Here is a 21,328-nt window from a genome sequence, read left to right on the forward strand (position 1 = left end):
TTAAATTAGGTAATGTGGTATGTTTCCCGGTGTGTTATGTCATATATGTATTTTTAATGTGATGTCATTTTTTTAATATGTGCTATGTTTTACATGTATTATTATAACTGTGTATGTTTGTGTTTGGTGGTTTGGTTTCACCCCATGGGACTGCAGATGGAAAGGAGCTCTGAGCTAAATCTGGCGTGTTTACAGCCCATTCAAATGAATCAATAAATGAAAAAAAGAAAAGAAAAGAAATGAAATGAGCCTTGTCAACAGTCTGGACTGTGGAGTTTGCATGTTGTCACTGTGTGCAGCCGTGTTTCCTGTGCAGCGCGCCATGCTGGCCGCCTGGACTCTGGCCGCCTGGACTCTGGCCTCCCTGAGCCTCCTGGTGAGGCCGTCCCCCCTCTGCCCGCCGGCCTGCCAGTGCTCCAGCGCCCTGGGCAGGGTCGCCTGTCAGGAGAGCCGACTGGAGCAGGTCCCCGAGCTGCCGCCGGCCGCGGAGTGGCTGGACGCCTCCTACAACCAGATACGGGAGGTACCGGGCCGCGGGCTGGAGAACCTGCAGGTCTGGAACACGAAGCATCCTGGGAGATCTGACACCATTACTGACTCTGCCACATGAAGCTCATTTACATTTCCTCACTAACTTTGAAAAGTACACATCATATAAACATAATACTGAAACTAATATTCCAGTAGAAATACTTCAAGACTCTGCATATTTTTACTTTTTGCTTTCAATATTATCCAAGCAATGCACACTGCATCAACACTAAGAGAAAAGTAACTGCTAGGATGTAATTAGTTACACAGCTACTGAAATTCCACTGAAAAACTGTTGTCTCCAGTGATGAGCAGCTTTTTTTACTATTTCATAAAACTCCAAATTTATTGGAGGAGGAGCGCTTCGGATATGTGGCGCGTACAATCCTTGATAAATAGAATGGTGTTACAGTAGGGTACCAAGTAAAGTAACTCCACTATTTATTACAGAAAAAGATCATTCCTGTTTATCCACCAGCTTTCTTAGTGGAAAGTGTGAAGAAATCCGCTATAAATGGACACAACTTACACACCTCGGGCAGTGTTGAGTCACTTTCATGTCAGTTTGTCCTTCTTGGTTTTTAGAGTTGAAATGGGTTCAGAGAGTATTGATGTATTCCTGCTCACCACCATCTACAACACAACATCATACCAACATGTTCAGCCATCACTGACTCCATACCCCATTGTGTGGTGTGATCTTGTACTGCAAGGCAAAATAATATTTGGGGAATGTGCAAAACTTGAGTATAAAGTTGAAAGACTTCTTTCACTTGTTCTTCCTGCAGGTCCTGGACTTGACCAAGAATCAGCTGAGTGTGTTTGTATCGGGCAGCCCAGTCTGGCCAAACATGACCAAGCTGATCAAGCTCCTTCTGTGCAACAACGGACTCACGTCCGTCCACCCTGGACAGTTTGTCACCTGCCCCGCTCTTACCGTACTGGACCTGAGTAAGAACAACATCAAACACCTACCAGCTGGATTCCTGCGTGGATTAGCTAAACTGAAGACTCTCTTCCTGAACTACAACGAGATAGCGGCGCTGCAGGCCGGCGCTCTGGAGGGCGCTGTCGTCCTCTCCGACCTCAACCTCAACTACAACAGGATAACGCAGGTGGAGGATGGAGTTTTTGAGAACTCTCCCGCTTTACAGAAGCTTTTTCTGTCCGAGAACGGCCTCACGGCAGTGGGTGAGGCTGCTTTCAGAGGAGCCACGGCCCTCCAACACCTCGACCTGAGCGCCAACCGGCTGACCGCAGTTCCAGCCGAGGCCCTGAGGCATGTGGGCCGGCTCCAGCATCTGTATCTCCAGAAGAATGAGCTCAGCGGGCTTCCGGACGACGGTTTCTCCTCCCTGAGCCTCCTGCTGCAGCTCGACCTGAGCAACAACAGGTTGAGCGCCGTGTCGGAAGGATCCCTGAGAGGTCTGACCAACCTGACGGACCTCATTCTGACTCTGAACCTCCTCCGGTCTTTTCCGGCCAACGTCTTCAGCGACCTGATCAGTCTGGAGTTCCTTGATTTGTACGATAACAAACTCACATCTCTTCCCGAGGAGGTTTTTCAAAACTTGAACAACCTACAAGACCTGCAACTGGACAGCAATCAGATCTCTACTTTACCGGTCGGCGTATTTTATTCGCTGCACAAACTCAATGAGTTGCAGCTGTCGCACAACCGGATCTTTGAGCTCCACCCTGCTCTCTTCTCCAGGCTCAAGTCTCTCCAGAACCTGTACTTGGAGGACAACGCCGTCACGTCCCTGCCCAAAGGCCTTTTCCACAAGCTGAGCAGCCTTAGAGAAATACACCTCCAAAACAACCACATCAGCTCCTTGCATCCCTCCACCTTCCAGGGTTTAGGGAAATTGAGTCGACTCAAGCTCTCTGGAAACCGTCTTTCTTCCCTGGAGCGGGAACAATTCCAGGGCCTGGACGCCTTAAGAGAGTTAAAACTAGATTCAAACCGTTTAGCTGATCTTCCTCCACACGTGTTCACGGACCTCTCAGGTCTGACAACACTGGCTCTGGGTAACAATCGCCTCTCAGCGCTGTCTCCTCATAACTTTGTTGGGTTGAATCGCCTAAAAGAACTCAACTTGGGGTTCAATGAACTGCAGAACCTGCCTTCCAGTACTTTCCGGCCTCTGCCGAACCTTCGCCGCCTCGTTCTGAGGAACAACCGCCTGGACAGTTTACGCCCCCGTCTCTTCGCCCACCTGTCCAAGCTGTCAGAACTGGACCTGGACGGGAACCGGCTGGACCTGCTGCCACCCGATGTCTTTCAAGGACTGAGGAACCTGCAGAAACTGAGCCTGAAGTCCAACCGGCTCAGACGAGTGGAGGCCGGGACCCTGGAGCCTCTGGGGAACCTCAGCGTCATCCGTCTGTCAGGCAACCTGTGGGACTGCACCTGTGTGGGAATCCTCTACATCAGCCGCTGGGTGGAGACGCACAGGAACCAGCTGGGAGATCAGCCCTCCTGCTCCTCCTCCTCCTCCTCAAACTCTTCCTCTCCTCCCCTCGGTGGGGGCACGCCGCTCTCTTGGCCCGCTCTGTCCCCGCAGCCGCTCTCAGATTATTGCTTTCCGAGTGCAGCAACTGGCTCGCCTTCATTTCCTCTACAAATGCTGACTCTGCTCTCGCTGTTGTTTGTCGCCATGCTCGGCTCATTCTGACATCCTCTGTTGTGGTTTTCACCGCTTATAACCAACAGTTTGAGCTTTGCCTTGCATCTGCTCTGTAGTTTGACTTCTTTGCTGCGACACCGTAAGACCAGAGAGGAAACGGTCCCCCCCCCCCCGCCGCCCCCCAGAAACAGTTTTATCTTTGGGTCTAAAAATCACTTTGATAAAAAAATATAACCCCTTGTACGTATAATTTGACTCTTTTCTGTTTGGAAATGTTTAACTGTATAATGTTGAATACTGAAGTCCAAATGGTAGATGTAATGGGTTAAATCTGGTCTTTTTGAGACCCGGACTTGAGTCCCGCTGTGAAAACAAGCCAAATATTCAAGTATAAGTGATTTTTAAAGTCATTATAAAATAAACATATGGACGATTTTAGTGTAGTTTGATTTTTGTTGTTGTTTCTCTAATAAAATACTCTATTTTCAAATAATTTCTGAGCATATTTGAGTTTTCACACACACACACACACACACACACACACACACACACACACACACACACACACACACACACACACACACACACACACACACACACACACACACACACACACACACACACACACACACACACACACACACACACACACACACACACACACTAGATTTGAGTGCAGGTAGACCTTTTCTTGTCCATTATACTGTGGTGTGGTCTGTCCAGCAGACAAACTGAATTCAGACTGTATTATTTGTGTCATAAGACATTTTGTTAACTTCGTCTCACTCAGTGACGCTAATGAGCCGCATTCATCAAACCACAGGCGCTCACATCCTGTTGAGGCGAGTTTTAACTCTGAAAAAGGGCCATTCCAGGTTTTTCCAAGAAACAAAAGGATTCACAGGCTATTGCGACACACGGTGCTCCAGTAACACCTTCATCCAAAGAGAACTCCCAATATTTATTCACAAACACAGTTTAGGTGCATTTTGGTTGTGGTTCGGTTCTGGGGAGAGATGCTCCTCCTGTGGGGTTAAAAGTTTATCTGTTTTGTTAATCAAGTCAACCCTTAATTTGGAACTGCGACCCGAGTTGAGAATTGTTCCTTGAAATTAATCACGGATAAACGTTTTGAAGTGATGCAGTGAAGTGTTCTCCTCTCATCGAGAGATGTGTGGTTTCTATGTGGGCGGAGTAGACCTGGGAAAAGTGCAAGGTAAAGTCGACCCAATGAAGCGAGTGTCTATGAGAGAATGTGAAAGATATGAAATATTAAGTACTCTTAATCACCTAAGATTAAAATTCCGTTGTTACACATTGTGAATAGCCTCAAGTCTGAATGGTGCTCTATTAATACATCATCCAGTAGACTGGAGTTCAATGAAATTGTAACAGTTGATCCTGATAACGCTGACGAGAGACAGCAGCTCTGCAGCACTAAATATTTTGTTGGGTTTTTTTGCAAACTTTTTATAAGCCACTGCAGCGATATCGCTTGTAAAATATTCATAAAGCTTTAGGTTTTACCGTTAACCTTCATTTAAAAACAACAAGTACAAATATTGTTTTTCTATTAACGCTGCTTTCAAGGCCAGAAAGTAAGAAAATGACGCAGAACATTTAAGACTTTTATCAATTTAATGCGAGTCCAAAAGATGAAACCAGAGAAGCTACAACTCTGAAAGAAAAAAATATCTCCGTGCGCTCAGTAAATAGCAACAAGAAATGTGGACACACACATCTGGAAACGACACGGGTTTAAATCTGCTCACAGGAAGCTGCTAAAGGTCTACCATTCACATTGATTGTTCCTGTTTATCAGACACACGTGAGCCAGACGGAGTCACTTCAGAAAGGAGACAAACCTCTGCTAAAAACTAAAAACAAACAAACCAAAAAAAATCATCTTTCAAAGGTGAGATCTGTCAGACGTTGACTCTCGTTTTGCAGCTGATCTAATAAATGTCACATTCCCAAACCACAAGAGCGCAAAAAGTGAGGACATTTGTGTTCTGCTGGATCAGTTCGTTGCTTTAATAACGGGAGGAAGAAGAGCAAGAGGAGGAAGAGGAGGAAGAGGAGGAGGACAGTCGTAATGATGTTTAAATCTGTGACCTCCAACAGCCTGGAATCACTTCTTAATGAATCAAGTGAAAATGATAAACAAACAAACATGTCAAGAGTTTTTAACAGGCGTAAGAAAAAAAAAAGAAGAAAAGACTAACTGGACATTGTGACATTGAATATATAGAATAACGAGGGTGTAGAAGTCCGATGAAGTCTTGTTGTTACGGCCTCGTTTGTAAAAAAAAATAAACGTTTCCATGAACTGCTCTGGAAATCCCCCCAAAAATGGACATTTTTAACAAGATCGACTGTGATTATTCAAATGAACCTTGAAACCGACGCAGCGAGAGAGAAACGACACTGTCGCTTTGAAGGAACGAGCTCAAGGCACGAAGGCGTGAACGTCACCTCACTTCCTCCCGAGTCATATTCTCATTTGCGGTTTGGGAAGAAAACGAGCAGTCATGTGACGGACTCCGGCTACTTTCTACAAGATCTCAGCCAAACTTTAAGGCAATCAGGTTTGGTTTGTTTCCTCTTATAAAGTAGATTCGCTAGTTAAGGGGCCACAAAGTGGGAAAACTTCCATAATACACAAACCCCCCCCCCCCCCCCTTGACTTTTTGTGCTGCTCTCACCAGTCGTCTGGAGACGTTTCCTCGGCGACGGCACGATTCACTGGAGCAGTGAAACGCCACAAACCGAAAGCTGGAGCGCCGTCCGTCCGTCACACGCAACACTTGTGCTCCTTCAGGTTCCTGGCGTAGGCGAAGCTCTTGCCACACCGGTCGCACATGTAGTGTTTCAAGCCGGAGTGGATCTGCTGGTGGGCCTTCAGGCTGTTGGCCTGGTTGAAGCTGCGGCCGCACGTCTGGCAGCTGAACGGCTTCTCGCCCGTGTGGATCCGCTGGTGGCGGCTCAGGTTGCCCGAGTTGCTGAAGCACTTCCCGCATGTGTCGCAGTTGTACGGTTTCTCGCCGCTGTGGATCAGCTGAAGGGGAAGCACGTCAAGCGGTTAGCGGCGTTTCCTTGGAACAGGCCGGGGTCTCTAAACTAAAAGGAAAATAAACTTTCTAAATAGTTTCGTCCTCTTAATGATAGTTGTTCTTTGTGTACCTCTAGACCGGGGGTCGGCAACCTTTAATGCTCAAAGAGCCATTTGGTCCCGTTTCCCACCGAACACAACACCCAGAGAGCCGCATGCTTTTATTTTGACAGTCCCACCGGCAGACCATGCCAGGAGGACACGACACACAAAACCTTCTTCACTGCTGGTTGACAACTTACAACTAATAAACTAAACTACATGAACCAAGAAAACAAAAACAAAAACACAACACAATTATTACCAACACTACAAACCTAACACAACCCCCAATAATTACATTTAAAACACGACAAACAGAAGCTCCCATAATGCATTGCAGCTCTCAGCTCCGTTATTGCTACACATGATTAAAATGGAAGATAAATGTGGGAGATCTGGGATTGTTAGAACCATGAGTGTGATGGTGTGTCTTTAATGTCCTGTAGTTGTTGTGTAATTCACTAGAATGTTCCGTCAGTCTCAACAAGTCTGCAATGAATCTCCTGGAACTGTCGGCACTCCGCAGCGCAGCAGTTTTACTGTGAAAGGCACAGGAAGCTCCCAGCTTCAGACACCAGTTGAGCCACAATTCTACGATCTTCATGCCATTATTGTTGTAATGACGTCACATCACTGCGTGGTTCACGACCCTACATTTTACTCCACTCTTTGTAGCGGGACTGCGCTCTGGGTGGCTTTGCCTCCTTACGTCCCTCTCTGGGTGGCTTTGCCTCCTTACGTCCCTCCGGGATGAACTGCAGTGAGACCGAGGCTCCAGGAGCCACAGTGGAGGGACCAAAGAGCCACGGGTTGCAGACCCCTTGTCTAGAGGGCGCCGACAGTCTGACAATCACAGACTTCAGAACACCGAAGCTGCATTTACACTGGCAGTCATGTGACCCGATTCTGATGCTTTCATCTTATGTGACAAAGGCCGGATCTGCTTTTGGAAAATAAAGCAGGAAAATGACAAGCATTTGGGTATTGTGAGGACTCGTTCATGTGTGGAAATAAATCTGACGTGTAATGGAATATGGTAATGCGACTGCCGTCGAACCAGGCTGATCACGTTTTCTTAACATTGCTTCTGCAACCGTCTATCTTACTTTGTCTCATGGTGAACAGACGGTAAATGAATGAGAAGCATGGAGGAAATTATTACTATGGCCCTTTTCTTCCTCTGACTAAAAATCCCAGCAATGTTTGGTGAAGCTCTCAGGCACCATGACGAGGGAGGGGAATTGATAAGAACTTTATGATTCTAATTCCATTTTTGATTTTGCTTAACGATTCCGTTCTTTATATATTCTCATCTGGAAATGAATCCTAAAGTATGAACAGCAGAAAATACCACATTCGTTCAAAGTTCTCGCTGCTGTGTGAGAATGTTTCTATATATATTGGTCGTAGTTCCTCCCTTTGATGAAATATGTTTGTGTATATGTGTCCAAGAATACGTTCAAAATGTCCCTCCTCACGCTTTATCTATGGACTTTCCCTAACCCCGGAAGTGTTTGGTGTAGCGGCCATGATAAGAACTGTCTGAATTCTCAAGAAGCAAAGGAAAGGAGGCTGGTTGCTTCCTTTAGAGCCTCCTTTAGCCTAGGAAACACTGATGCTTCCTTTAGCCTAGGAAACACTGATGCATCCTTTATAACCTCCTTTAGCCTAGGAACCACTGATGCTTCCTTTAGAGCCTCCTTTAGCCTAGGAAACACTGATGCTTCCTTTATAACCTCCTTTAGCCTAGGAAACACTGATGCTTCCTTTATAACCTCCTTTAGCCTAGGAAACACTGATGCTTCCTTTATAACCTCCTTTAGCCTAGGAAACACTGATGCTTCCTTTAGAGCCTCCTTTAGCCTAGGAACCACTGATGCTTCCTTTAGAGCCTCCTTTAGCCTAGGAAACACTGATGCTTCCTTTATAACCTCCTTTAGCCCAGGAAACACTGATGCTTCCTTTATAACCTCCTTTAGCCTCAGAAACACTGATGCTTCCTTTACTACCTCCTTTAGCCTCAGAAACACTGATGCTTCCTTTATAACCTTCTTTAGCCTAGGAAACACTGATGCTTCCTTTATAACCTCCTTTAGCCTAGGAAACACTGATGCTTCCTTTAGAGCCTCCTTTAGCCTAGGAAACACTGATGCTTCCTTTAGAGCCTCCTTTAGCCTAGGAACCACTGATGCTTCCTTTATAACCTCCTTTAGCCTAGGAAACACTGATGCTTCCTTTATAACCTCCTTTAGCCTAGGAAACACTGATGCTTCCTTTAGAGCCTCCTTTAGCCTAGGAAACACTGATGCTTCCTTTAGAGCCTCCTTTAGCCTAGGAAACACTGATGCTTCCTTTATAACCTCCTTTAGCCTCAGAAACACTGATGCTTCCTTTACCAAAGGAGACCAGCTCATGCTGCCCCACAATGCCTTGCTGCGACAACATTTAAAGGGCCATCTGAGTGTTTATGGAAAATCATGATTATTATGACATCACAAAGTGAAAGTGTGGTCTGACTGCCACACTAACGTGATCACCTTTCCTTAACTCCTTTAGGAAGCCTCCTAACATCCTTCCTTAACTCCTTTAGGAAGCCTCCTAACATCCTTCCTTAACTCCTTTAGGAAGCCTCCTAACACCTTTCCTTGACCCCGTGATGTCATCCAGGAGTTCAGGTAAAGTCCATAGATAAGGAGAAAAGAGGGACATTTTGGACACACCAGGTGAACGGTGTCAAACAGGGACGTTGAGTAGCTTGCGTAAGCTAGGCGCCGTGCGCGGTGCTGTCATTCGCGGCCACTGGAATCATTCAGGGATTCGTTTGCCAAATTGGCAAACGATTCCAAGGAACGTAAACCCTGGGACCCGGTTCCCAACCAGATCTGGTTTTCCCACTCCCATCCCTAATGTGCTCCTGACGGCGCCGGACGAGCGACGCGCCGACGACCTGGCAGACCCACCTGGTGTGACTTGAGGCTGCTGTGCTGCGTGAAGCTGCGGCCGCAGACGTCACAGGTGTACGGCCGCTCGCCAGTGTGCGTCGTCACGTGGATCTTCAGGTAGCTCGCCGACTTGAAGCTCTTCTTGCAGATGCCGCAGCTGTGCGGCCGGGTCACGGCGTGGTACTGCTGGTGGGAGCGCAGCGCCGTGAGCGACCCGATGTCCTGGCTGCAGAGCGCGCACGTGCGCGGGAAGGCGCCGCCGTGCGTCTGCAGGTGCTTGCGCAGCGACGCCACGCACGCCTGCTTGGCGCCGCACGCCACGCAGGTGAGCTGGCTCTCCTCCCAGTGCGTGGTCTTCTGGTGCATCTTCAGCGCGTTCTTCTGGATGAAGCCCTTGCCGCAGGTCTCGCAGCTGAAGGGCCGCTCGCCGCTGTGGATGCGCTCGTGGCCGCGCAGCGTGTCCACCTGGTTGAAGGTCTTGCCGCAGGTCTCGCACTTGAAGGGCTTCTCGCCCGTGTGGATGCGCTCGTGGCGCCGGAGGTTGGCCTGGATGGTGAAGCTCTTGTGGCAGTACTGGCAGCGGTGGGCGCGCTCGGCGCCGTGCACCTTCCGGTGCCGCTTCAGGGCGCACACCTGGTGGAAGCTGCTGTCGCACTGGTCGCAGCGGAACGGCTTCATGTCGGCGTGCAGCCGCAGGTGCTTCGTCAGGAGGTGTCCCACGGCGAAACCCTTCCCGCAGACCTCGCAGACGTGCGGCCGCTCGCCTGCAAGGGGGGGGAGACACTTCACCGTTACCAGAGGGACACGGCCACACAGCCGCTACGACGGCGACGCCATTCAGACTCGTCCTCACGGAATTGTTTGTTGTGCAGACAGAGACACCCCAACAATTCATGACCACCTCATTTTATTTAGAATTTATTTTTCCCAGTATTTCACGGTTTAAATGGGGAGCCAATGTGTCAATCACAGGGTCATTTGTGTTTCCCCCTCCTTGTGTCTGTGTTGGGTTTACCCAGCCACTATATATGTTTTTTTTATTAAAAAAAGACATTTTTAAATACATTGCAGTCATTCCAATGTGCTTTTATAGAGAAAATAGAAAAGCCCAACATATCCACATGAGCAGCAGGTGTGTTTGCGACTGTGGAAAGGAAAAACTCTCCCAACAGGGAGAAACCTTTGCAGAAACCAGAGTCAGAGGTGGAGGAATTCTGCTGACCGGTTGGGGTGAAAGGATGGAGGAGAGGAGAGGAGAGACAGAGAAAGGCTTGGTGGGGAGATACATACAATACCCAGCCACTATATAAACTCCCTCCATTCCATAAGGTCCGTTTGTTGTGTTAAAACCTCACTTTATTGGTCATTTTGAGTTTTTGTTGGCCTCTTTTATCATCAAACAATCTCATGTTTGTACCTTCTTGTATTTTAACAAAAACCCTTTTCGAAAAAAAAAAAGTGGTTGCAATACAAACAGCACCCACTAGTGGCCGGAGGTGTAAATTATAGCGATCTCTGTTTTGTTTTTTTTTGACCTCGGGACTCACCTCTGTGCAGCCGCATGTGTGCGTCCAGGGCTCTCTGTAAGGAGAAGGCGCGGCTGCACAACAAGCACCGGTAGGGCTTGTCCGCGTTGGCCTCGTGCACCGACTCGTGCGCTCTGAGTTGCATCGGGGTGCCGAACACTTTCCTGCAGTGTCTGCAGCTCAACGGCACGTCCTTGCAGTGAACGGCGCCCTGCTTCGTCGTCCCGACTCCACTGCTCTTCATCGCCGTGGCGGCGCCGGGCTCCACGGCGAAGGCCGGCTCAGCGGGACCCGGGTCGTCCGGTTCCACCTGATGGCGACACGGCAGCATTTTATCAAAGTGTATTTCTCGAAATCCAGTCTAAAAGTCCTTGTCGTGATTCTACGGAGAACAGGCTGTCTCTGCGTCTGACCAGGGGGAGAAAAGCTGCCCGGTGTTTCAGATTAAGTGGTTTCCCAGTTATCTGGTGATGGATTAGCGTCCCCTTGTTACTGATAACAACGGAAGCTGACGAACGTTGTGTAGCAGCGTTTACGGTGACGTTTCCAACGTCTCTTCTAGCAAGTGAGAGCCATCTGGCGATCTTTATTCACTCCGTGTGCGCCCTGGTGGTGGATCACGATATTTACATCACACCAACTCTGCGGACTTGCGGAAAGTATGGCGCACCTTGGGAAAACCATTCAAAAGTGGATTTTGCACAATGAGGGACTTGTAATACAGATTTTGATAAAGTTCTGGTTTGTTTCTGACCTGATAGACCGTGTCGTCTCTGCACTGAGCAGAATCAGCTAAAGCCTCCAGGCCTTCCTCTTTGATTATCACCGACTGGATGTCGTCCTGAGACCAGGAGGGAAATAAACAAAAATGAGACGAAACAAAACACAACAAAACATGCATGAAGACGAAACACTGTTAAAACCAGTGAAACAAGCCATTTATTTCCACCAAGCTTGCAGTTGGTTCAGGACCCTATTGGATGTCCTCAGATTATTATTATTATTATTTCAGCGCAGACAGACGTGTTTCTGAGAGGCTTGGCCTGCATAACATTTTTGCGAAACTTTGCGCACTCGTCAGGTCTGACGAAAAGTTCAATAGTTTGGCAGAATTCAGAATTTTTGCAAATGTGTCCAGGTTTGTTACCGTTTAAAAAAGTTGAGATATGCTCATATAAGGACTGAAAATCTAAGAGTTTAAAAAAAAGAAAAAGAAAAGCTGTTTATTTCTTTAGGTTAATTTCAATTCATTTGCTAAAAGGGACTTAATGAAGCTTGTATTTGTTTACAAGTGTGAAGACACGCAGAAAGTATAGATATACATTCAGTAGAGAGTACCCAATAAACTGCCCTTGAAAGTCATACAGTTATGGATAAACAATTCAACCATATGAACTCTCAGATTGATCCAACAATTTGAATGGAGAGCTTTCAAAATTAAACTTACAGCAGCTTAGAGCAACAGGATTCTCTGGCTGCAATGAGCAAGGAGCCTTTCAGATTTTAACCATCTTAACTGGTTAGATGTAACAATGTCAATAATGTCATTAAATATCTGATCAATTGTCATGATAACATTTTGCCAATTATCAAATAAATCACTAAATGCAGGAGTAGGACTACAAATATCTGTTGAAAGTGTAAAAACCGCAGCCAAGAAATGTAATTTTACAGAAATAACTGCGTTTCATAGAAATAATTGAAAAACTATTCATGTTTTTTGGTAGTTTGGCTTCTTGAAAATGTTAGTTGATGGAAAAGTCCTTGTATTCCTTCATTGAAACTGCAATACTTTGTAAAAAGTAATGCATTATTACACTCAAGATGGTCAAAATGATCACACTACTGGTTATTATCGTCACGTTAGGATTTTATTGGATAAATCGAGCTTCGATCATAAAGATTTGTTAGTTTCTATTTGCATCACCTTCAAAGCGTCGCTGTTTTTTTAAAGATTCACAGGAAACGTGACGCTTCGATCTGAATTTCAGTTTGTACACCGGGAAGACTTTAAGTCGACCATTTTTAAGGAGTAAAATTAGTCCCACTCATGTGTAAAAGGGTTTTAACAAGCTCTTCTATAAGCGAGAGAGAGAAGAAGGATTTACCTCCATGGACGCTCCGTCCCACTGGTGGATGATTAGAGAACGTCTCACGTCGTCATCAGCTGCAAGAAGAGAAAACACAGCAGGAAACTGATTATTGGACATTTCTGGTGAGTTTTCAGTGTCTCCCCGTTTCTGTGCAACAAAAAAAACAACCAACATTAGTGATGGCTGGATTTTTTTCTGGATTTCCAAAAGAAGACTTGGAAACTAATTCTTTAAGTGTTTGATCTGGAAAATCTAAAAGACTTTTCTTTTTCTTTTTTAAATGGCCATCAATAAATAAAGTCCAACAATCAACAACAAAATGTACATTTATATTTTGGATTTTTTTTTTTCTCTAAATGGCCAAATTAAAGAAAAAGAAATTAAAACAATTTGGATGAATGTACATTTATATTTTGGATTTGTTTTTCCAAATGGCCAAATTAAAGAAAAAGAAATGAAAACAATTTGGATGAATGGTACAAAGAAATAGGTGAAGATACTTTATTTATTGAAATCCATAATAATGGTATTTTCAAAGCGGATTTAGATTTTCTCACTTTAACGTAAATATTATAAGGGATATAATGTGGAGTGTTTGATTGACTTTACTGCATCACAATGTTATAATTAATAATCTGTCCCACATGGCGATATGCAAAAAACACATTTCAATTCAAACGAGTCAATTTAGGAAAGTTTAAAAAGTACTAATTATTAACTAATAAAATATTTATTTCATTTGCTGAATATATTGAAACATATACTTATATACATAGACTTCACTAAAACTCCATACATAATCTATTTTGATATGAAATGACAATCAAATTAAAATAAAAACAAAGAACAGTAATGATGACATTATCAAGAAAGGTCACTACATAATTCACTACATAAAAGGAATCTTTTAAATTTGATATATGTTAAAGTTTATAACCACAGTATAGAGATTTGGAAAAAAACATACACAAAAATAATCATTTAAATGATTGATTAAATCTAAACCTTTTATAACAACATGATAAACTAAGGACTTTATTAAAATGAGTCCAGTCCTAATTATCCTGTATTAATGACAGCGGAAAGAACGAGACAGAATATATGGGTAACATAAATGTCTGTTTTACAATGTGCCTATTTAAATATTACTTTTCTATTCCATTTGACCTCAATTTCATTCTTTATGATGAATGTTGTTGGTGTCAGCTGAGCCTCAGGAGCAGTTTCATGCCAGGAAATGTAAAAAAATGTTTGATGGTGTGACAATAATATCCTTGAATAATAATCATTAAAAAAAAAAGACATTCAGACAAATGTTCTTGATGAACTGAAAAACAAACAAAAAAAACCAAATCTTGACCTTTGGTACTGACATCCTCTCCTTCTGCTCGGCCCTCCTCCTCCTCCTCCTCCTCCTCCTCCTCCTCCTCCTCCTCCTCCTCGCCGCCGCCTCCATTTGTGTGCACCTCCATCTCCCTCTGGACGTCTCTGTCCTCCGTCTCCAGCTGCCTCCTCAGGTCGTCAGCCTCCGCCTCGCTCTGCACCACCTGCACAGCGCCGGGGGGGGGGGGGGGGGGGGGGGGGGGGGGGGTTAGAGGTCAGAGGTCACGGGGAGCTCGCTCCAACCGGGGAGACGGAGTCACAGTCGTTGGCGTTTTTTTTTTTACCTGGAGTTGCAGCAGAGACGAACACTCGTGGAAAATGTGGCAGAGCTTCTCCACGGCGTCCTGCGCCAGGGACGTCATGAAGACGGTGATGTGGAGCATCTGGCGGGAAACGGCGCCCCACATGGAGACACGGGACAAAACAAGTCTTCAAAAGTCCTCCTCGTCTAAAAACACCATCACGGTCATGTCAATTAAGAACATCCCTTCAGTTTCTGAAGTGAACGTGTTGGAGATTCTCGTGTACCGTTTATCGAGAGTAATGACGAAAAACGTGACTCTTAATAGTTTCTGCAAATGTTTTGCTTAAAGTCTCATAAGTTTTTTTTTCACATCTTTGTTACTAAAGATGGATAAGCATGTAAAAGGTGTTCTATTGTGCTGCTGCCGGAGGCATTTTAGAGGTTTTATTGTATCAGTAGTGAGCTTTTACACACACACACACACACACACTTGGATTTAAGAGAATAAAACGTACCGATTCAATGAAATCAACCAATTGTATCTGAAATTTTCATTGATGTCAACTAATTTAAATCTGGTGATTCGACGTAAGCAACAAAAAATGTGATCACCTGTAATCCATTACTTCTGGAAATTAGCCCACCGGCTGCCAAGTCTAGATCCAGAGAGGCACACTAGGCCTGTGAGACGCCCCATGTCCCATGTCCCATGTCCCAATGTCCCAATGTCCCAATGTAAATGTGGAACAACGTAGAGCCTTGGGTTGAGTAAGACTAGTGTTTTAATCTCAGGTTAGGTAACCTTGACTACATCAAGACTCAATGAAACACAAATTAGTCTTCTATGCATGACTTCAACCAGTTTTGTGACAGTAATTTAAAAAAAGAAAGTGTACAAGTGCTATGAGTTTATGAGATAAAAGAAGGAGAGTGGTAGTTTCAGTCATTCCGAGTCTATTTGACCTCAGTGGACTAACTGCCGAAGTATTGGCGGACGTATCGATCCTGACAGTGGGGCGTGATTGTGTATTGGCGGACGTATCGATGCCGACAGAGGAGACCTGTGGCGTGTAGACATACAGCAGCTAGATAGGCCTGGACCTACATTCTTTACACAAAATGGCGTCCAGGCATGTCCTCTTTCTGGACCGTTAGTCCTCTTCCAACAGCCATTTACACACGTTTACACCCGCTGAGCTCAAATACACGCTCTGAGCGGGGTCGAACGGCCCCGTGTTGGGCTCGTGTTCACGCGCCAGCTCGAGCTAGCTATTCTACGTCTATGCCCGGGTCGACGGGTCGACGGGGCGGGAGCGGCGCAGCTACCGCTGGGGAGAGAGGAGCCTCCCACCGTCCCGCTGCGGGACGACCACCGGACAGTGCCAGTGCCGGCGCGGTTCGGCCCGGCCCGGTTAATGTACCTTGTCGCCGTCCGGGACGCTGAAGTCTTGTCCCGCATCATCGGAGCAGGCTGCATCCGGGACGCTCGTAACTTTGCTTATTTCCGCCAGGGTGGCGTTCACCAGGTTCTCCAGCACGGAGCAGATCTGCGTCTCCAGGTCCGACATGCTGCCTCAAACGCTCCCTTCTGCCGGGCTCGACAGTCTAAACATCGGCTCTCGAGAGGCAATGTTGTCGTTATGGTGGAACAGGTTAAAAGTTGCTCCCAAACACGAAACTTCTTCCGGGTTCGGGGTTTTCAAAATAAGAGCACGCGCACTGTCGACAAACGCGAAAGCTCATTCAAGGTCAACGTATATAGGTGATATTTATCCAAAATTCACTTTATAAAGGTTTTCCAACAGCACTAATCGTCTCCACACCTGGAACGACGCTCCAGAAGAGAAGAAAGTGTGTCCTCTCTCTCCCTGGCTTGTTCCAGGTTTTAAAAAGTGTGTTGCTCCAACCAGCCAATTAGAAATCAAACCCTATATAGTGTCATCAGGGGTTTAGCCAATCACAATCAAGGTAGGCAGCTCTGCTCTGGCACATGGCACCACGAGAGGAAGTGCTTCCTCCTCTTCCCATAGATGGTCATGTGTGGGCGGAGCCAGTCCAGCTCACACAGACACAGCAGATTCTGAATGCAGCTCCTATGATCCAATATTCTAATGGAGAATCAAGGAGAAAGCTGGATTTTTAGCAATAAACTTTGAATGTAATGTTTTTGCACCAATGAGACCATGTCAAGTTGTTTAAAAGCTGCATAATATGACCCCTTCTCATCCATTTTTATTCTCCCAAAATCATCTGCACTAATGTGATTTTTTTATTTGGTCAGTGTCGAACTTGTTGACATAGTGCAGTGTTTGTAGATGTTCTGGAAAGTGCCACAGAATTCATGCTGTGACTGTAAGCGTTATTAAAATTTTAAAAAAACAGTCATGTGAAAATTATGCTTTCTGATGAGACACACCATGTGTAAAAAAATGACGCCATATGATTCCGTCCATGTTTACACATAGCCAGGTATATATATATAAAAACAAGAAGATACAAGCTACTGTCAAACCTCTAGGTGGCAGTGTAACGAGAAACATAAAGCCTCTTCTGCTCCAGGATTTGTGATTGTAAATACAAACAAGCCAAAAGTGTCCATCCATTGTCGTCCCAGTAGACAAACAGTAAACACAGGCCTCACACAGACGCTGGTCACACCGTGTGACATTAACCTCCTTGTATGTACAAGCATAGGTTTTATTTTTCAAATCTCCACTTCGGTTGTATATTCAGATTTTATTGTTTTCGTTGACATGCTCACATTTTTTCTACAACTGTTGCAGTAAATTTGATGAAAAAATATATTTGTGCTCCTGAATCAACGTGAAGTTATTCCGCACGAGTGACAGATTGTGTTTCCTTCAACTACAAATCAGCCAATCAGGAGAGAGGATTTTGTCTGTATTCTCCTACAATCAAAACAAGGGAAAAGCTCCTCTCTTCTGAATGTCTCCGGGACAAACTCCTCTCCTGATTGGCTGTGAAATCCGTCAATCTCAGATAAGCACCGCCTTTTATCTCCATTGACTGAACGCACAGGTCGTTTTTCACCAGATGTCTCAGCTGAGAGCCGCCATGTGTGATTTATAGGTGAAAGAAACAAACACACACGCGTCAGTGGGTTCTGAGCCGTCACTTCTTCTTTTGGGTTTAACGGCAGTTTGCATCCATAACGCTGCAAATCTGCTGGTTCTATCCATCGACACTGTTTCCCTCCACTCTCGGTGTCTCTATCAGCAGCTTTTTTGCCCCCGATGACCGTTTCCCTTCTTCACTTGGCATCCGTGAATAGGCACTACCGCCATCTGCTGGTTCCAGCTAGTACATACCATTCCCACCACTCAAAAAAATAAAAGTGTGTGCGTCTGTATCTGTCCCCAGCCTGAGGCGTCACGTCCTCCATCATACTGATGACTCGGCATTGGCCTCGCTTTCTAATTAGCAATCCGGCGCAAGCAGCCCCAATATTTTAAAGAGATTCCTCTTATAGTTTCTGGCCTTTCTCACCACATTTATGCTTCCTCAGCAGTCTGGAGTCAGAGAATCCGAGCCCGCAGCTGCTGCAGGAGTACGGCCGCTCCCCGGTGTGGACCTGCATGTGGAACTTGACGTGTCCGAGCTGCCGGAACTTCACGCCGCAGACCTCGCACTCGTAGGGCTTCTCCCCCGTGTGGACGCGGAGGTGCCGCAGGTAGTTGGTGTAGATCCTGAAATCTCTGCCGCACTGGGCGCACTTGTGCGGCCTCTCCCCGGAGTGCTGCAGTCTGTGGGACTTGAGCGCCTGAAGGACGACGAACGTCTTCCCGCAGACGTCGCAGCCAAACGGGCGCTCCCCCGAGTGGACCCGCCGGTGGTACTCGTAGGTCGCCTTGTAGAAGAACGACTTCCCGCACGGCTCGCACCTGTACTGCATGTGGCCCGTGTGGACCAGCTCGTGCCTCTCGAGCTGGCTTGCCGCGTCGAAGCCCTTGCGGCACGTCCTGCAGCTGAACGGCGTGACGTCCACCGTGGTCCGGTCCCGCCGGCAGATGACCCTGCGCTGGCCCCGCTCTCGGGCGCGCCGCCTCACGACCTGCCCGTGTTTGTCGTCGTGGCTCACCGCCTGGTGCCTCTTCAGCTGGCAGTTGTAGAGGAACGTCTTCCCGCAGAGGTCGCACATGAACGCCTTCGACGCCCCGTGGAGCAGCATGTGCACTTTGAGCTTGTTGTCCTGCGCGAACCTCTTCCCGCACACTTTGCAGGCGAAGGGTTTCTCGCCCGTGTGTATCCGCATGTGTCGCTTCAGGTTGTGCCGCAGGGTGAAACCTGCGCCGCACGTCTCGCACGTGAACGTCTTCCCCCTGTGGACCGCCTGGTGCGTCCGCAGCGACCGCCTCTTCACGAACGCCTTGCCGCACACCGCGCATTTGTACGGGTGATCCCCGGTGTGGACGCTGCGGTGGCACTGCAGCGTGAAGGCGTACCTGAAGCCCTCGCCGCACTCGGAGCACTTGTGCGGCTTGTCGGCGGCGTGCACCGCCCGGTGGGCCCGCAGGTTGTGTTTGGTCTTGAAGCCTTTGCCGCAGGTGCCGCAGACGAACGGCCTGGAGTCGGTGTGGACCAGCTGGTGGGTCTTCAGGTGCATCTTGGTCTTGAACGTCTTGTCGCAGAGCTGGCACTGGAAGGCGGCCAGCTTCTTCTCCTCGTGCCGCAGGAGGTGGTACTCGAAGGTGGAGGTGTTCCTGAATCTCCTGGGGCACTGCTGGCAGGCGAATGGCCGTTGCTCTTTGTGGGTGTTCATGTGCTTTGTGAGATGAAAGCGACGGTTGAAGCTCTTTCTGCAGACGTCGCACGCGAACACCTTCCCCTTTCTCCCGACCGCCGCTGCCGTCGTCGTCGTCGTCGTCTGCGTGACCTCGGGCTCAGCTGCTGCTTGAGAAGACACAAGGACAGACGGATGAACAAATATCACTACGTTTTCAAACCGTCGCCGCATCAAATGAAATGTTTGCCTCTTGTTGTGCCTCTTTGATCTGTCAGGCACATGCAGATTAGCACAAAGCTAGTTCAAAGTTGCTTTATTTGTCGGTTGTGCTCCATGTTTCCACGTGAAGAGAACTGAAATTGCACGTGTCTCTCGCACCACATTTTACAAGTAGAAATTTCACAAGCTACATTAAATTCGCTTCAGCTACGTTCGTCTATATTTTTACATCTCATTCAGCCTGTTGATCGCCGGCATTTGATGCTAAATCCTGACAGAAAAGGAGAATGATATTATTTGGTGTCACAGTAGTGGAATCACTAATAAAAGAAAGAAAAAAAGACCCGTTTTGTACGTAAGCAACCTTTGTAAATGACGCCCCAGCCCTTTTTTATGGCGCGTTTTCACAAAACTCTTCCCCTCATGTACTTCGCTTTTTAAACAGCAGATTAAACTTTTAGGTAGTTTAATCTTTCACTTCTCTAAATGCTGAGCTTTCATTTGGTTTTCATTTTTAATTCTTCAAAAGTTGTTCAAATAAATATATTTCCTGCACTTAATCGGAGTGGCCAAGTTAAGTGGAAGTGGATGATAATCAGATGTTGGCAATGCGTGGCCACGACCTGTTCCCATTGTGAGGAACTTTACAATCAGTTTCACGGGTAAAAAAGGCAGCAAGAAAGTCTTAATCACATTTTAAAAGATATATTCTGTAATTGCTGGATTAATGAATGAGCTGAAAATTTTATAATAAATACAAATAATTGCATGTTGTTTAATAAACTTATTTTAAAGAGATGAGGTTGATGGTTTTTAATTCAATTTGTAGTAAAAGTCCTCATGAATTTTAGTGGAAGAAGAGACCAGTCCTGAACTGGCCCTCTGGTCGTGACGGTGACTTACCCGCATCATTTACACCCTCCAATCCTTCATCATCTCCCTCATCACCATCATCATCAGGAGGAGGTGCCACTCCACCGGCCTCCTCACTCACTTCGTCTGTTTTGCCTTTCAACTTTCCCAACGGCTTCAGGGTGAAGACGAGGCCGCTGCGCTCGAACAGCACGGGGCAGCCGCTCACCACGTTCTCCCTCCACAGGCGGGCGTTTTCCAAGTTCTGGCTCACGCCCTTTAGCTCGCTCTCCAGCCGCGCCACTCGGGCCCTCAGCGTCACGTTTTCCGAGCGCAGCAGCAAAGAGAGCTGGGAAAAAACCACGCCGATCTTCCTGGTCGCCTCTCGAGCCAACATTTCCACAATGACGTCGAAATCTGGCTGGAAGATGGAAAACGGGGAAGATTAATGTTTTGTTACACCTGAACGGGTCATAAGATCCTCACTGGACAAACACTTATATTTACACTGCATAATAAATTTGAAACATAATTTTTTTTGGTGGTTTTTGCATCATGGGAATAAACAAAGAAAATACACATGCCAATGTAGAATATGCAAACTCTACAGACTTTCAAGCCAGCTACTAACTCACTGTGAGTGAAGAGCATCTACATAGAGTGACTACAACACAATCATTACAAATATCTGATGTGTTTACGATGCATTTTTAATAACAATATACTCACACTTATAAAAACAGTACTGTACACAAATATTTTAACGATAAAATAGAACTACTAATGCGCTAGCCTGATAGTCATGTTAAACTTAAATAACTCGTAATAGTAGCGGATGCCAATAGTTGTACTGTCATTTTTCACTCTTTGTGCATTAAAGTCGATGTTTTCGTATAGTCGTCCGCCATCTTGTTTCTCTTCTCGTCTCCGTTCACTGGGTCTCATCTCCGCCTCGAACAATGTCTCTGAGCAGCGTTGACGGTCACGGAGGGTCCATCATCCGCTAAACA

The 21,328-nt window shown here is 46.4% G+C and overlaps 2 protein-coding genes across 2 annotated transcripts; one reads left to right on the forward strand and one right to left on the reverse strand.

Moving 5' to 3' along the window:
* Positions 1–514: 514 nt before the first annotated feature.
* On the forward strand, positions 515–3,209 carry LOC308136901 (uncharacterized protein; the record flags this gene model as incomplete). The annotated part of the gene is made up of 2 exons (XM_080505445.1): positions 515–553; positions 1,320–3,209. Exon 2 carries the CDS (start codon positions 1,383–1,385, stop codon positions 3,207–3,209), a length of 1,827 nt encoding a protein of 608 aa, XP_080361571.1. The 5' UTR covers positions 515–553; positions 1,320–1,382.
* A 1,599-nt stretch (positions 3,210–4,808) lies between these two features.
* Positions 4,809–16,161, reverse strand: LOC308141986 (uncharacterized protein). Its single transcript, XM_080512263.1, has 8 exons — positions 15,925–16,161; positions 14,544–14,642; positions 14,237–14,423; positions 12,892–12,950; positions 11,538–11,624; positions 10,805–11,093; positions 9,276–10,021; positions 4,809–6,219 (listed from the first exon to the last, which is right to left on the reverse strand). The coding sequence occupies exons 1-8, from the start codon at positions 16,069–16,071 to the stop codon at positions 5,956–5,958; spliced, it is 1,878 nt and encodes a 625-aa protein (XP_080368389.1). The 5' UTR covers positions 16,072–16,161; the 3' UTR covers positions 4,809–5,955.
* Positions 16,162–21,328: the final 5,167 nt, after the last annotated feature.

Source organism: Blennius ocellaris, assembly GCF_963422515.1.
Source record: "Blennius ocellaris genome assembly, chromosome: 2".
NCBI lineage: Eukaryota > Metazoa > Chordata > Actinopteri > Blenniiformes > Blenniidae > Blennius > Blennius ocellaris.